The sequence below is a fragment of the Camelus bactrianus genome, chromosome 20, assembly GCF_048773025.1.
Source record: "Camelus bactrianus isolate YW-2024 breed Bactrian camel chromosome 20, ASM4877302v1, whole genome shotgun sequence".
Classification (NCBI taxonomy): Eukaryota; Metazoa; Chordata; class Mammalia; order Artiodactyla; family Camelidae; genus Camelus; species Camelus bactrianus.
In genome coordinates this window covers 12,092,232-12,110,492 of record NC_133558.1, presented here as the reverse complement: position 1 = coordinate 12,110,492, position 18,261 = coordinate 12,092,232, and the positions used below count along the sequence as shown (strand labels likewise).

At 40.4% G+C, this 18,261-nt stretch overlaps 1 protein-coding gene across 4 annotated transcripts in view; it reads right to left on the bottom strand.

The window, feature by feature from the left end:
- Positions 1 to 11,220: 11,220 nt before the first annotated feature.
- RNF144B (ring finger protein 144B) overlaps positions 11,221 to 18,261 on the bottom strand; it is a 133,787-nt gene continuing 126,746 nt past the window's right edge. For all 4 annotated transcript variants that reach the window (XM_074348147.1, XM_010974259.3, XM_010974258.3 and 1 more), the window contains exons 7-8: positions 16,051 to 16,140; positions 11,221 to 14,891 (exon numbers count right to left, since the gene is read on the bottom strand). In XM_074348147.1, coding sequence (XP_074204248.1) covers positions 14,751 to 14,891; positions 16,051 to 16,140 — 231 coding nt within the window. In that variant the 3' untranslated portion in view covers positions 11,221 to 14,750. The remainder of the gene's footprint in view (positions 14,892 to 16,050; positions 16,141 to 18,261) is intronic.

The following is an 18,261-nucleotide window of genomic DNA, read 5'->3' as shown; positions in this document are numbered from 1 at the left end:
AAATTCCACTCCTCCCAAAAAAGCATGGGGGAGAAAGAAAAACAATGGTTTTAAACATACATTCAATTGAATGCATTTGGAGTTTCCAGAATCAATTGGTACCACAGATGAGATGCAGACCCCGTGAGTCATCATTAGGCTCCTCCTTGAGAGATGGGCAAAAACCACCCCAGCTGGTGTCAATGAAAAACTAAGTGCAGACAATGTGACTCATTAACAAAGAGGAGAGTTTTGTTTTGTTTTGTTTTTTCTCCTCCATCCTTTCCCTTGGCGTAGTTTACTTCTCAGAACAATGATCTGATTTCAAGAAACTATAGTCCAGGATTAGAAAAGAAAAATAAACCCAGTCCATGTCTAAGTATTAATACAAAGGCTGACGTCTAGAAATGAGGTTCCTGGTTTAATTTTTTCTATATTGCTCTGTGCTAACCCACAGGTAAGCTTCTAGACTAAGTTTCCTCCTCTTCATTGTGCACTGGAGGCTTTTTCCAAGCTCTTTTCAGTTGCTAGAGGGATTAACCCCATAATCACTCACATTATTGTACAGTGGAGTACAAATAGCCCAGACACCTTGAATCCAGTAGACACCTGCGTAAATCAGTTTTGCCACTAATAACGTATACAGTGGAAAAGAAGGTATTCGTCTTCTCTGAACCGTGAGTGCCTCAACAGTGTGCAGAATGCTAACTCCTGTTTTCTAGACCTGTGGTCACATGTGAAAGTATCTAACACAATCACAGGCACAGAGCTGTTTTCCAGTAAGTGAGACGTTCTTTCCTCTTTCCTTCATCCTTCTATACCTAAGAAACTAGAAAGTATACACTAATCTGAACAACAGAATCACAACTTCCTACTATTCTGAGTCTTTCCTGTGTTAAAGGAAAAACAAAAGTTAAAAGTTGAGAGATATGAAGAGATTTAATTGTGTTCTGAGACTTTCTCCCCTCCAACCCCACCATTATCTCCACTCCCAACCCCAAGATTACAGATGAGAATACGTTTCTACTTCTAAATGAATAGAATGCTGCAGGCATCAATCAGTAGTAACCACGAATGGAAACTTGGCCACTAGTACCCTCTCCGAGGCTGTCTGACACATTTGGATCTAATTGGCAGTCTGCTTTAGAGCAGCCAAAAAATATAGTGTCATACACATAGCAGATCAAAGTAGAGGCAAACTTGCTAGCAGCCACGGGGCTTTGACTGCCAAAATTAGACAGGCAAGTCTGCGGGTTTTGTTTAGGGACAGGTAAGTGCTCACTAGCTTATTTAGAGAAACCTCTAGAAGACCCTGATTTAGCTAGTTTGATCCCAAAACTTGAAGGTACAATAAAAAACATTCAGCGTAGCTGGCCACTTGGGTGGTCAGAAGGAGAGATCGTGTTCTTATGTTCATCCTGCCACCACGTACATTGGAAACTAGTTAATATTCTCTTCTGGGCTTCCAGGTCATGAGTAAGAAATGAGTTTTCAGTAAGAAATATGCCTTAGCCCTAAGCTCATAATTGTCAGCTATACCTAAACACACTCTTAAATCCATTATTTGTAGGAGAAAGCAAAATTTTCCCTCTTACTAAAAACTAACAAAAAAAAATGCTTTCTTCTAATTCCAGCATTATGCAGAAATACCAGTCGACCAGAATTTAAAGGATAAATGTTCCCACTGAACACTGTTAATCTTTGTACTGTCACAGCCTCCTAAAGATTGTGAAAACCTCTTTCCAGAAAAATACATATGCAACACAATTTTACATACAATTCTAGTACTGCCAGGCTTCCTGAGAACCTCCCAGGGACCCCCTTGGGCTCTATACTTCCTGGATTAAAGATTATTGTTTTAAATCTATTAAACAGAAAAATAAAACCATTTACCAAATGATGGCTTACCACTATAGGTCTGTCATTATTTAGAATTTATGACAGTCATAATCAATTGCCCATTCCTACAAGGACGTGTAGCTCACCAATCAAAAATTACTGCCTTCATCTAATATTGTCCCACTGTCAGAACCCCTCAGGATTCCCGATCATTTAATTCACTCATCTAAATGTGAATGGACAGCCAAGAAGCATCAAACATTTGAGAGAAGCAAACTATGGCAAACTTTTTTACAGGTAAAATTCTAACTAGTATCCTTAGAGAGATTAGAATAGATATGATGTCCCTAACAGGATGCTATGGAAAAGGAGAATAGGAAAATAAAAAATAACTCCTGGAGATTAAAAACATGATTGCAAAGATGCACAATAAAAGAGAACAGTTGAAAAGTAACAGTAAAAGAAGCTTCCCATAAAGGAGAACAGAAAGATGGAAAACATGGGAGGAAAGGTGAAGCATGTGGGATCAAAACAGAGGATTTCATACCTAATAGGAGTTTAATAAGAGAAGATGGAGGCAAAGAAATAATAGAAGGAAATTTCCTGGGGCTTAAGAAGAAAATGTGTCTTCACACGGAAAAGATTAACCAGCTAAGAAGGAAGATGAAGGAAAAGGACTCGTAACAATAAACATTACTGTGGAAGTTAAAAACAGAGAAAAAACAAGTCTGCTACAAATGAACTAGATTTTGGAAGATATGGAATTAATGTCTTCAGAATTCTGAGGGAAAAGAATTTACAATCTAAAATTCAATACTGAGCCAAACTCTCTGTTGTGAGGGAAGGCTAAAGAAATTTCAGACAAGCAATGACTAGGAAAGTTTGCCTTCCACACATTTTAGTTGAAGACTTACTCCAGCAAAACAAGGGGCTAAACCAAAAAAAAAAAAGAAGACATGGGATCCAGGAAAGAGTAGGTCAGAAGCAGCAGCAGGAAGAGAGGTCTCAGCATGACAGCCATGGAGTTGAGGCAGGGAAAAGGGAGGCTCCGGAGGGAGGTCACTGAGGGAAGAGTCAACACCGTAAAATAGACGGGATTTGAGAAGAAGGACTTGAATATGCAATAAGATTCACAAGTGTAATAAAAAAAACCATAAAATATACTCAAGGAAAAGCAAAAAGTTGGCCAATGTACTCATAGAAAGGAAATCAACAATTAGAGCAGCACCTTGATGGATTCTGAAACAAAGAACAGAATAAGCTTTAAGCGAAATATAGAAATGATTAAGGATATTAAAAATGATAATGATCTAATGACCGATTAATGTTTCTTTTATCAGGCAGAGAAAGAAAAGACACTCAGAAACTCTAGGAGAAACAAAAAGCATGGAAAGCGTAGCATTTTTAACAATTGGTGAAGGACAAGGAACAACAATCCACTTGAGCATTCACCTTTGTTTCTCTTATTAAGGAAATATAATCAAACCACACAGCTTGACTCTTACAATACAAATAAATATTTACAAAAGTGAAAATATTTACTAGGTTTCCATTTTTAGACTCAAACTATTGAAAATGAAAGCATAAAGACAAAATCAAAAACAAGTATTTTCTGTCTTGAAAATTATTGATAATAGAAATAAAAATAACAGTAACAACAACTTATTGAGAACTTATTATGGATCAGATACTGAAGTTAGAAACAGCCTCTGTTCCTATTTTACAGATAGGAAAAGCAAGGCATAGTGTGGTTACATAACTTGCCCAAGGTCACACAGATAGTAATGAGTCGGTCAAACCTAAATATGATCTGGCTTCAGAAGCAGAGTTCGTAACCACTACACTGTACTTCCTCTTTCGTTTTTACTAAAAACATTAAAAGTATAACTGATAGATTTTACAAATTAAAATTGAGAGAGGGTGAGGAGGAGAGGTAGAAGCAAGGATAGGGATGTTCATCGCCTTTTTACAAAGTAGGGAGTCAAGAGATACTGTCTATATTTGATGGAAAGAGGAATGGAGGTTTTAATTCTTAATATTGGAAAAGTAAGCAAGAAAGGAATTAATAGTAAGGATGTAACCACATTGGGAGGAGGTAGGAAAGACAGGAGGAAGAGGAATTTGTATAAGTGAGCTAAATCCTCAAGAAATCAGTTGATACTGTGGTTACATTAAAATGAACTTCTCAAACAAGAATTCCGTTTTTTCCTCCTAAAATAATGGGTATCAACAGAAGGCTAACTTGAAATCCAGAATTCAGTGTTCCTCCTCTCTCCTCCCTGGTGTCTGTGTTGAACTGTAGTAAGCCAGGCTCCCACAGCTACTGTCCACAGACATCCAGAGAGCAAATGGTTTCCATGGGCAAAGGGCAAAAGAATACTCTAATGCGAATGGGTTAATCATTGCTCGTAAAATAGAATCACTGAGTTAAGTGGTATCGTTACAAGCTTTAGTTCTTCACATACAATAAAAACTAAAGTATGTAACGTAAGATTACATCAGTTTATCTTATTAGCAGACAGAGTGGCAGCTAAGAAAGGGGAAAGACACACCTCACTGCACTTTCAAAGGGAATTCCTTTCCAAGCAAATGAAAACAACATGGTCAATTAACTTCCTGAAAGCACTCTCAGAACCCAGCTCCATTTCCGGTCTTTGTCAAGCTGGTTGTGTACCTCAGTGCTCCCAGCTTTCCCTTAGAAAGGAGAATGTAGTTGGGTTGAAAGCATTTCTTAAGTACTAATGAATTCATTAATATAAGGAACCCTCCTGTGGCCTCTACTTTCTTAAGAATTACCCAGATTATAAAACCAAGTAGAAATGCATCTCCCACACAGTTTTTCTGCATTCGGTCTGGCTCTTCCATCATGCCCTATGAGTAATTGTATTTATTCTCTGCTTTGTTTCAAGAAGGATTTCAGGGTAAGTCCTATGAGTAAGCCTCACAGTAACATAACCCTTTCTAAGCTGGCTCTAGGTAAAAACTAATAGCAATTGTACAGAGGTTTTAAGATTCAGTGCAGTAATACTATGTTCAAATAAGAAAATGGTAGTAAAATGGAAGACTTTTTAAAAGCACTTATTCTGGCGGGGGCAGGGCATAGCTCAGTGGTAGAGTGCGTGCTTAGCATGCATGAGGTCCTGGGTTCAATCCCCAGTACCTCTATTTAAAAAAAAAAAATAGATAGATAGATAGATAGATACACCTAATTAACTCCCCCCAGAAAACAAATTTAAAAAGAATAGTAAAGTTAGATGTAAGCCAAAAAAAAAAAATTTGTTTTTAAAAAAAGCACTTATTCTGTAGTGCTTTGGTGATAGAACTACCAAAATGCTATTGAATTACATACATATATGTATGTGTGTGTGTGTGTGTGTGTGTGTGTGTATGTGTGTGTGTGTGTCCGCAAAATATCTTTCTCACTTGCTTTGTTTTTCCTTTCTCTGCAGACGCTGCTCTGGACCAGGTCTTCATTATACCTAGACTAGTGCCGTATGCCCCTAACTGGTCATGCTGCTTCCAGCTTTCTCCCTTGCAATCCACTGCTGTCAGGTTAACCTGCTAACGTGTATCTCTGTACATATCACCCCCTCATGCTCAGAACCCTTACCCAGCTTCCCTCTGTAATAAGAACCCACCAATTCCTGAGCCTGGCAGTCGAGGGTCTCTCTTTCCTCGTCATTTTCCGTCTCTCCTCTGTTCTACAAGTTCTTTGCTTCTTAATTAGGCTGGTTATCACTCTGCCAGCCACCTTGCTCTCACCATGCCCCTCTCTGTAATGCCCTTGCTGCTTCTTTGCAACCACCATCCTAACAACCTATCAAAGCACTGATCCAGTAAACCCTTAACCAAAAAGCTTCAGCAATGTCTGCCCTCCTCCACATGCTTGTAACACATATCTCGGTCACTCACCTGGCGTTTATCAGGCATGACCTGATATGGTTATTCGTCTTTCTGTAGTAGCCCAATATGTTCCTTCCCCTAAACCAGACTAGGCCACTAATTGCCACACATATGTTTATACAGAGAAGGTGCTGAATACATGCTTTGTAATGAGAATAGTAACACAATAGACTTGCCTTCTTCAGTGTCTTCAGCTATAGATAGGGCATCCTTCCCAAACAAGCTTAGGTGCACCCCAGGGGGACACTGAGTAGTACTGGAAGAAACAAGAAAAAGGTGAAGCATCTTTAAGAAGTGAATTTTACTTTGGTAATTTACAATGTTATCTTCAAAATGAAATCAAAACAGTATGGAATAGATTATAATGTTTAGATGAATGTTAAAGACAATAAAATTAAGAAGTAAAGCAGGAAATGTCAAAGAAGTTTCCAGTCCTCGGTAGTTCACTGTGGGCAATGTTTCCAGGTCAATCTCTTCCTTCCAGGGGTGAATTCATGTTCTTGTACCAGTTGAGGATGTTTATGTGGAAACGTTTGAGAAACACCCTATAGATCAGGAATGGGTGATGGGGAAAGAATACAGTCATCTTCCTTCCCCGCCCCGCTTCATTTTCATTTAAAGATGCAATCAACACACATTTTTGTTTTCATTAAAATGAGTAATAGAAATTAAGCTGAAGATTTTTTTTCAAGTCTTTGTTTTACTTCCTTGGTTATATTTGTGACATCAGATTTAAATATTAGAAATGAGTTTTAGTGTGACCACTCTTAAAATTAAATCTCAAATGTTAAAAGCCCTAAATCAAAACATTTTGTCACAATTGGGAGCAATCACTTGTAAGAAACCTTATTCTGGGTTTCAAGTAATACATGGACAAGAAAACACATTTTAGTTTAAAAATCAGCATTTTAAAGCATTTTTTGAATATTTAAATTTACTTTTTAATTTACTATTTTTGAAATCCAGAAGTAGTCTTGTGTTCCACTTTTTAAAATAAAAGTATTATTTAAGTCTGAATAAAAATTTCTTTGTTCCTAAGTAGATGTGCTTATCTACCTGTCTCCTGTTCATTCATACACACACACTATAGATGCATAGATAGACATATTATCATATATAGTGTCCTATATAACATCCATTAACACATATACATATGTACCTGAAATTTAATTCAATTTACAGAACATGCCATGTGTACAGGAAATACGGAAAAAAATTAATCAGTAACAAGCAACTGAGTTTGACTGACAAACTCAGAATAAATAGTCCATTATGTGCTTAAAATAAGGATACCGAGGTTCTGTTGTTTTTAATATAAGTACTAGAGGAAACGTGTCCCTGAAAAATTCGCCAACTTTTGTTGTCTTTTGAGCCATCAAGAGCTATAAACAAACTGATGTGGTTTAATCACTGTTCTTTGAATTTGCCTATTTTAAATAAACTTTTACTATATTTCACATGCTTCTGGAATTATCTTTAATTCTGCGCCTGGAAGCTTCTTTGGGCAATTACCAATTCCTTGACTGCTAAGGAGAATTTCCCTCTTGTGTGCTCTTCTCGTGTATGTGAGGCTTGCGATGGGTACTGGTGATCCTTTCCATCTTACATGAAAGGTTAGATCTGAACTGGACCAAGAAAACAATCACTTCTGATTTTCTAGATGAGGAAACTGAGGCCAAAATGAATGGTATGTTGTACGAAGCTGAAAGCGGCTAATAGAGCTCTCACACCGCCCTCTAGTCTTCCATTTATAGTCAGAAAAATGGCCATTCTAGTTTAAAACATCTGAAGCATCTTGTCAGGGTCTATATTCCTGCACTGGGACAGGAGAAAGGGAGAAGTAATGACCTTGACTTTTGGCGTAGGTCCTTCAACAACAGACAGCATTGGTTAACTGAAATCCATTGCTCTATTGGTCTGACTTGGGTAGAAACGCCATCCTGCACTTTAAGCCAGCTCTTGAAAGGAGTTGTCCTTCCTGAATCCAACACAAGATTCACTCCAGTCCTGAATCTTCCGAAGATTTGTTTAGAAAGATGAGATCAGATTTTCTTCTAAGCCCATTTGGGAAAATCTGTCTCATGTAAAGATCAAGTGGACCTCCCAAAGCCGCCAGCCAGAAGCAGGGTTACTGTTAACACCTTGGCCATGCCAGGCTTAACGGAAACTTTAGATCAACAGTTCCCCTGTAGGAAGCTAGATATGCTGTTAACTCTTCCCTGAGACTGTGATTTCTTCTAGCTAATACGATTCTATCCGCAGACAGCTTGGTTTCACGGGGCAGAGAAACAGAAACAGCAGAAAGTTAAATTTCCTATTGAAAAATGAAAAACAGTTCCCATTGGCCACTTTAAAATTTAACATGATGGAAGTCAGAGAGATGCAGCAGAAGCAGATGTCAAAAGAATCTGAGTTATGGGAAGGACTAGACATGGCTTGTAGATGGAGGGGACCACCCGGAAGGCGTGAGAAGGAAGTGAATGCTGCCAACAACCAGTGAGCCTGGACGAGAACCCCGAGCCCAGGTGAAAATACACCTGGGCCAACACTTTAATCTTTAGCTGGGGAAGAGCCTGAGCAGAGAACTCAGCTACATCATGCCAAACTTCTGATGTACAGAAACTAGATTAATAAATGTGTTGCTTTAAGCCACTGTTTTAAAAATGAATATAATGCTAGGAGGTCCTGGGGCAGGCACATGCAAGATGTGGATTCAAATTCTAGCTTTGCCACCAACCCACCACGTAACCTTGCACCATGTCACCTGGTCCGTGAGTCTCGCCTCCCATCTGTAAATTGGGGGAGGGGCGTATTAATTTCCACTTTCTAGAATAGTACAAAGAGGAAAGGGAAGCATGTTTGAAAGTACTTTGCACACCATAAGGCGTCTTGTAAATGCACGTTTCCACAATAAATCTCTTCCCCAGAAAAACCTACTGTGTTGCTATGAATTCTGCATTTCTCTCTCCATGTATCTTCCATTTTAATGGCGCATAAAATTTGCCAAATGCTTGTAAAATATTTGTGAAAAAACGACATAAAGGAATCTTAAATCTAAAAAGACAACATATTTATCGAGGAGGTTATTCCTCCCTCAACACACATTCATAAGCTTAAAATGTATTTTGGGACCCTCCTCTCTTAGGGAACAGTGTCTGGCTGAAAGCTTGGGGCCCAAACTCAGCACACACAGTACAACGGCTCCCTCTCCTCTCCCAACAAACAGCACTTAGAAGCATTTTGACATTTGTGATCTCACTTTGAGCTTCTAAGCCTGAGCTAAGACGGCTGAAATGATGCTGTATGATAAATGGCTGGCCCCGAACCACACCACCAGTCAAGCAAAGCCAGGCCTGGAACTGAAGCCATCTCACTGCAAGCTGGGTGTCTGATCCTCAACCTCACACTGCCCGGACTGGCAGAGGGCAGGGAGAACAGAGGACATCGCCGGCTTGTTCTGTGCCCTGGGTGACACAGATTTACCAACTTTCTCCAGATACTCTGTTCACATGCCCTTGTGATGTCAGAGTCCTGGGGCCAGACTGGAATTTGGGACACACCATGCTGGACAGTGTGTGGATTTCTGGACCTGTTTGCTTTTAGTTAAACAAACTGGCTTTGCTTCAGAAAAATTAGTCCAGGCTAGTGAATAATCAAAAGTCCCACAACTCACCTCAAGAAAACCTTCATATTCATTTTATTTAAGTGTGTTCAACAGCATTAATGTCAACTCTCCCCAGAAGAAAATAACCCCCTCAAATCATGCCCAGGCATTAAGGAACCACAAGACAAAATGGCTAATGTCAGACTTAATATGCTTCTCATCAAAAGCCTGGATCCCAGTTTTAACCCACAAAAAAGAAAAAAAGGAAAACCGATAAAACTGAAAGACATAAAGGGAGAAAATGGAATTCAAAGCACTTCTTTACATAGATCAGAAATTCATGAAGTTCATTATTTAGAACCCCATTTCTTGCTTCTGAAACTGCCAATCGACTGATTTATTTAAAGTGAGGCCATAAATGCCCTTTCGAGTACAAGCTAGTAATGTCAACAGGGGACGATCTGGATCTGAGTTAATCACTTTGAGTCTTTATTATAAACATTAAAAGGAACTGATGACAATGTAGCTCGGATTTGTGGGGAAGAGGTGAACAGTTTGGCTTTTGGAGTCAGTACATTGACCCAGCTGTAACTCCAGTTCCAGTATTAGCAAGTCAGATGCACATCACTGCGTTATTTCTCTAATGAATCACCTTCCAGCTCCTGTCTCCTGCCCTTCCCCTCTAGCTGAACCCCAGGGGGGTGACTGGGGATGATCTCAGGGGGTGGCCCTTTGTCCTAGGCATGCTTTCAGACAAACTACAACCCAGACTCTAAATGATTATTTGAAATAATAAATTATATCTTACATATGCCTCCACTGAATATGCAGACAACTGAGACAGGAGGACATTCTCTTGGGACTCACACACAACAGTAAAGGCAAGCTCAGAATTACTGGCTGATGAAAGAACAGCTTTCAAGGAGTTTGGCGTTTTTTTCCAGCTACCACTCATCAGTAGTATGACCCCTGGCAAGACACGAACACAAAACCATTTTTGCTTTCTCTGTGAAATAGATCCAATATCTGCTCCCTTTATCTCATAAGATTGTTCTCGAAAGTTCTTTAAAAAAAAAAACCCCACATATATAAATATATAAATAATACACACTATAATTGCTATTAAATTATTTGAAGAAATTCATTTCTTTCTCATACTGTAGAGCTGGATACTATCTTTAGGGCCAAAAAAAAAAAAAATACTAGATTTACTATCTAACAAATGAAAATAATTGAATTACAGAAAAACCTAATTCTAATTCTCCAGACTCACTAGATTCATAATTTACATTGCAATGAGTTTGCTGGTTAGGGGATTAATTAAAATCACTGCTGTATAAAATGGTTCATTCAATAATTCTTTGGGAATGCAAATTCAAGTTCAGCAAATAATAAGCAGACTTCAAAAATGAAATCATGTTGGCATTCTAGGAGACGATTAAGCAAATTAAGAAACCATAACCCAAACATGTTTTTAAATGATCTTACTGATTTCCCAAAACTGAAAACTCAGAACATGAAATTTTAATTATAAGTCAATTGTAAACCTTTGTTCTCAGGTATCATATTAGAAGCATATAACATTCAATAAAAGGGCATCAACACCACTATAGGAACGTGAGCTTTCAGTTTTGCAACGACATACGTTTGAGTTGTTAACCAGTGGAATATCACACACACAACAAAAGACCCTGCAACAAGCGAGGGTATAACACTTGCTCCCCTTTCTTTTAAGAAGCAAAGTAGCAAGAGTGTCTTCTGAACATGGCATTGCAGATTCGGGTGCTTTCGGTCCATTCTGAACCTAAGATTTAACAGTGATTTGGTTGGCTCCTGGATGATAAAATTGAACGTGTCTAGAAGTATACAGCGTAACAAAAAATAAACACACTTGATTATCTGCTCCACATTTATTGGGGCCAGAAAGACTAAAACAGCTATTCTCCTCTCCAATACTTGGAAAAATATAACACAACAGCAATTTCTTAAATACACAACAAAACTTTCTAAATCATGAATTAAATGAGATGTAATAGCCTATAGACATCAATTGTAACAGCTGTATAAAATGTCATTTATCTAAGGCATTCTGAAACTGTCTATAAAGCTACACATATACACACAATTCTATATACATAAAGGCATCCATTCATGACCAGGAAGTTTTTTAGAAGCACTGTGTAGGGAAGGCTAGAGTAATACATACGTAGATTCTTATCATCTTTAAGAGACAATTTGGGGCTCCAAGAAACAGTGATTCACATTCAAATAAACGTGTAGATTTTCAAACCTGGATAGGTAAGAGTCTTGTGATGCGAGCTACAAGAAAATTCACACGGTGAATTGTTTTTCAAAGGCCTCTTTCAAACTAGAGATTTCAAGTCTGGAACAAACATCCACAGCATGAACAAACAGGATGCTTAAAAGTCTAAAACTTGCTTCCATATGGCTTTCCTCTCCCACCTTCCCTACCTAATAACAAGGAAAAAAATTCCTAGAAGGGGCAACAGCTAGATGTTGTGCCATTCCATCCAATAGTTTTTCTGGAAGGTGAGTTATTCCACCCAGATCACAATGCAGTGAAGAAATTTTTTTTTAAATTTCTATTTCAAATGGCCTCCACTACTGAAAACACGAAAAGATTTTTGCCACAACATCCAAATAGTATTACATAGACACCCTATTTCTTCCTAGAACAGAAAGGCAACCAGGAAAGGATAGAACCGATAAACAGAGAGAGGAAGGAGACAAGGTTAAACCTTTTCTCTGGCCAGTTATCGGAAATGAAAACATCAGTCTCTGTTATCAAAGTTGTCAGCTTTCCCTGTTATAAACAAAATCTCTAGGCTGCCCTGCAACTCGCCCTTTGATGCACCAGAGATATATTTGGGTTTTAACCAACCAACCTGTGCCTGTTGATTCTGAAAATCTCACACAAGCTAGCGATTTAAGGAAGACGTCACCATTTTTCAGGCACTTTTTAACATTTAAAAACTTAAATCCAGTTATTTTAAATCTATTTGACAAATACCCCCCAACTCCCCATCCCCTACAAAAAAAAAAAAAAAAAAAGTAAGCTAATTCGTTCATAGGATCTCTGTGAGAGAACAAGTTCCTTCAATTTAGCCAAGGAATGAGCAGAGATGTTTTCTTCCACCTTTACTCCAAATTCAGGAGCTCTGCCTCTGATAACACAGCATTTCAGGTTACTTGAAATCAGCCCCTGTTTAAGGAACCATCTTGGAGGGTACATTAATGAAAGAATATATTGCCAAGGCTGACAATTTAGATACAAAAATTCAATTTCAGCTGAGTTCCTGTGATCCCCTGAGCAGTTAAAAATGCCCTGCACTATAATGAGGCAGTGTAAGACAAAGCAAATTATTCAAATCTATGTACATTTCTATTTATACCAATATGAAATACAGTGATAGAAGATACCGATTTTTTTTCTGAAGTGTTTGTAGAGTGTCAAGGGAAAATAAAGACATTTAATATTGAGAAATTTCTAACGCATGATTAAAAATCTCTTTTGGTTGGTTGCCATTCAAAAGTTGTCCCAGAGTTCTCATCTGTGTTCTATACAAACTGTAAATAAAAATGCACAAGGCCAATAGACGTACTATACATATATCAGATATCAATATGTACACGTGAATTAAAGCTCCTTAAATATACACATCCCCACTTAGGATTCATTCCATTACATTGGCAAAGCATCATTCTTTAATAACAGGTCCGGGATAGCAGCAATGTAATAGTCTAGTTACCCACTCACCTCAGAAAACATCACAGGTCCTGACAGTTCCCGACGTGGTGCCCCAGCTTCAAGGAGCGCTGTCCACTAACATTTAATACGGTCCTCGCGAAGCACCGGGCTACACTGCTAATGGCAGTTACACAATCCTGTCATTAGAGTAAAAGGTGTTGTCTTTTCAAAACTCATTTACTCAAAATCTGACTCACAGTATAATGGGAAAAAATAAGCCACAGTGAGGTGAGGCAAATCCTAACTACTTGAGATACATATAAAGCACTTGCATTTTATTTCTTAGGTATTTTTTGTTGTTTTATCAGCGCCCTGTACATACAAAAAGCACTCCGATTGCCCTAACAGATTTTGAAAGAGCACAACTTTGCTGGGAAGAGAGCTGCTCTGAATCGTATTTGAAAATACGTAAATAACTTGACTTTCAATTAGTGTTTTACACATCGAGATGGCATGATATCATACTAAGGACTGTTTGAAGAGTTTTATCTATGAATTGAAACCTTTAGGGAACTTATGAACTTGTACCTAAAATTTATATATATAATATGCAAAAAATCTTTAGGTTGATTTATAATGAACCATATTAGTCCCAGAAGGAAAGACAGAATGGCTTTTAAGTAAACATTTATTTCGTGTGTACCATTGGGTATATCCGTGCACGTCCAGTGAATAAAAATTCTGGGCAGGCAGCAAGTTACATGGATTCTAGATGTCCCCAAGGATTTTAATGTCTGCTCTTGGTGTGTACTTTTAGGTCCAGTTCTAAATCTGTTGGGTGCATAAACAGAGTGCTCAAGAAAGGTCCCTGTTACCTCTGATGAAGATTTTCAATCTCTGCCACACTACTCAGACTTCATAAAAACAATCCTGTAGACCACAGCTACTGGCTGGAAGAGAGGTTTACCACCCAGGGGAGAGATACTAACTCAGACCAGATTGTTTTACCTGTAGCAGCCCTTTTCCTGGGAAGGGACAACTCCCTCTGCACAGCAGTTTCTCCAGCTTGAAGCTGAGATCACACAAGGAGAAACCGATTGTGTTTCTGCCAAGTTACTGGCGGAACGCTGGGAACAGCACACCCAGTAATCGGCAGAGGCAGAACCACCATAGCAAGATAAGCAGCCCTCTTATCGTTCTTATAAGAATTCTAATTCTTCTAAGAATTTCCCCTTCAACAGTCTTATCCTTCCCCTGCTACATGAGGCTTTCCCCCATGCTTCTCACGGTGGTCAAATCAACACAGAACAGACTGGCTCCTCAGTTATCAGGTGTGTTGCCAGCCGTGACAACACCTTTATTACACCGAATGTTCCTTCGGGCTCCTTGGATTTGGCTGGAAGTTGAATGATCCAGTGGGATCCTTCGGATGATGACATGATGATGTGTTAGTTCCTCCCCATTGACCCCAAAGCTTCCCGACATGCTCTGGGGACACAACCTGGACTGTCGAACCTGGTTCTCTTTACACGGGAACACACATCAGTGCTTGGCCTTTCTGGATGCCACAGGTGGGCAGGCAAGTTCAAAGTCTGGACACAGAGGCACTTCCAAAGTTTGGCGAGGAGGAGGAGGCGAGTTCACTAAGTGGGGCTTTATCACTGTGCTGTCTCGTACAACCCAGACATCTCTGGCACATGGACACAGACAGAGAGCTTAGGTTGTGGATGGGTCATGCTTTTTCTTCTTGCCCCGGCAGGACTTGCAGACACAACAGATTATACAAGGGGAAGCCAGGAGCAGCAAGGGTGAAGTCACCAAGGCAATTATGCCCAATCCCACAAGAATCCCGACCACCTGGAAATGCAGAAGAAAAGCCTGTTTCAGCAGTTAAATCTTCCTATGTGTTTACTCTACCACCACCTGTGGACCATCTGTGCCTCCCCTAAATTCTTATGTTGAAACCCTAGTCCCAGATATGATGATGTTTGGAAATGGGGGCCTTTGGTCGGTCATTAGGACATGAGGTTGGAGTCCTCATGATGGGATTAGTCCCCTTAGAAGAAGAGACACCAGAGAGCCTGCTTCTTCTCTCTCCACTATCTGTCACATGAGGACACAGTGAGAAGACAGTCAACTGTACACCACGTGGAGGGTCCTCACCACAACCCAACCACGCCGCTGCCCATCTCAGACTTCCAGTCTTCAGAACTGTGAGAAATACACTTCTGCTGTTTAAGCTGCCCGGACTACGGTAATTTGTGACAGCAGCCAGAACTGATCAGGACACCATCTCAGGCACATATAGCAGTTACAATCATGGGAACTTTTAGCTGGTGCCCAGCATTGGTCTGAACTGGATCCAAACCAGGGAGACACCAAGGGCTCAATCAAAGGTGAGAAGGGCAAGCCAAACGCTAATTCGGGCTCCGATGCAAGCTCCGAGTGACCGTGGATTGTTGGCGTTGGCTCGCTCCACCCGAGCGTCCTCAACCATCTCAGAGGGGTGTTCATAATGGTGACTAAGCTATTAACACGGACTCCCTCCAAAGGAACACGGCCTGCAGTAACTACAAAATATTATTAAAAATAAACCAGGACTCCCTTTGAACCTGCCATGTAAACACATGGAGGTGTGTACAGAAGGATCTGAGCCCCAGCAGGGGCTCGTGGGGTGTCAGAGCCCTGCCTTTCACAGCAGAGGCTTTAGGAAAGTCATCCTATCACTTTTTTTTTTTTTAAGGAGGAAAGAGCATCCTTCATCCTGCAGGTCACTGTTACTTCCCTGGCCGCCCCGTGGCCTGACCCCCTCGCTCCTCCTCTAGGAGACGGCGCCCGTGAATTAACGTCAGGCACTCGCTCCATTGCCTTTCGCTTGCTCTGCCCCTGAACCCCCGGAACCTCTCGGGCTGGGAGGGAGGGGTAAGGAGGGAACAGAGTGGGGAGGATGACCAACTGCGCTTTTTCAGTCATCCTAAGTCTGGTTTCTCTCATGCTCCTTTTTGGGTCAGGGTACCTGTGTTCGGTTCCACATCACTGAGGCTCTCGAGTGGCCGAGTTTATTCCTACACGGCCCTTTGTCATAATGTCTGAGGAAAATGTCATTCTGAAAAGCAAAGAGAGGTTTCGATAAACACGCAGTTTTGAACTGGGAGGTGGATGCTAACCAGATCAGAGCACCTCCGCGGAAGCAAAGGCTCCTTCAGGTGATGCTAATGACAGCCTCTAGGAATTCCGAGCCCGTCATCTTCAGACAGTGTCTCAGTTTCACAGATCATTGAGTAAAAACTGATTATACTTCTTATGACTGTTGATTGATTCTTAAAAAAGATTAATGACCTGACCAATTGTCTTTGAAAGGTCGCCTGAGCAGAGGTGTGGGATGGAATGAGAGTGCTCTAAGTGAGGCAGCTAAAAGGCCACTGTATTAAATCAGCAGAGATTAAGTGTCAGGGGCTGAGACAGAGAAGACGTAAATACAGTCATGCGACATTAAGAGGGCATAACTCACTAGATGGGGACAGGCAGAAGAAATCACAGAGAAGGGAGAAGCACTGGGTGGAGGGCAGTGGCTCTAGGGAGGGAATGACAGCATAGAGATGGATTTTGTTGGGAAGATGATGGTCACGGTTTGGATGTGTTGGACTCGAGAGATACTTGAGACAGCCAGGCAGTACTGTGCTAAAGGCAGCTGATTACATAGATCTGGATTTGGGGGAAAGACTTGGGAAGCAGTGTCTTTGGATTGAAGAGACCACAGAATTAGATGAGATGACCCAGGGAGAGGGTGCAGAAGCAAAGGGAGAAGCCAAGAGGCTACGGAACACCCACATTTAAGGATGGGCTAAGGCTAACACAATATTGTAAATCAACAGTACTTCAATTTTTCAAAATGCACTAAAAAAAAAAAAATAGAATGGGCCAGGGAAGAGTCTGGAAAGGAAACTGAGAAGTGGCCAGAAACAAAGGAAAATCAGAAGAGATGGTATCACCGGCACAGTGATGGTCAAGATGTCAAAACAAAAGCAGCAGAGAGTCCAAGTAAGACGAGGACTGAAGTATCCATTGAACCTTTCCCTGCAGCAATCCCTCAGAGCCTGGGAAGAATACAGCCAGGGTGGGACTACGTGGGAATCTGCCTGCGTACCAGAGGATTTTGCTAGATGTGATTCTGCTTTTCTGAGAATTGGCTTCTAAAGGAAGGAGAGAAATAGCACGGCAGTAAGGGAAAGACGTAGGCTTGAGAAAAGTGTTATTCATTTTCAAATGGGACACAGTGGAGTGCCTGGGTATATTGGAGAGTAGAGACAAGAAGCAGAAGTCACAGGAGAGAGAAGATATAACCAAAGGGGACACGTCTCTGAGGTTCCCAAAGCAGAAGGTGAAGAATATTTCATTCACTGAAACAGCAGAGATGAGAATCAGGGCAGGAACAAACCCAATTCCCCACAGCAAAACTCAAAACCATTCTTTTTGGTGTCTGTCTCAGGCTTGGCTTTTGGACAATCACCCTTCTCCTAGACCCATGCTCTAAAACTTTCCTATAAACAAAGATCAACACCATCATCTGACATGGAACACTTGCCTACAGAAAACCCTCATGACCAACAAGCCAATGCCCTTGGCTAAAACTGAGACAGTGAGATCTTGAAAAACAATGACCAGAAGAAGATGCTGTGTAGCTAGCAACTGAACATCTGTACCATTTCACCTCGCACACCAGAACAGCACAAGGGACAGAACACTGTGTTCTTAGCAACGCCATACCCCAAACGTATTTCAGCCAAAGGATGGAGAGATCTGGGGCACATATTTATTCTCTTACACTCCTGCCTCCTAAAGAGAACCTCATGGGCTCAGCCTCCTTGTGGATATGAATGCAATTAATAGCCTGGTTAAACCTGAAGGAAAATTTTTTAAAAAGTAAGATTTCTTTCATTTGTAAAGCATGAAGGGGGAAAATCATGAGGCAAATCCTGATCCAGAATCTGTCACTCATTTGAACTAGGAGGGGTCTCTAATATCAAACATAATTGTAATTCAAGGAGTTATAGTAAGTAGAATTTTTTTTTAAAAGAAGGAAAACATGTTTATCAACCTGAGCTGCTGAGCTTTTAGAATCTAAAATATCAGTTTTCTTCTCCCCAGTGCACACCTCACCTTGAAACCCTGACATCATCAAGCTGATGGAGGCTCTTACTTGTAGGTGTCAGCCTAACCCACTTCC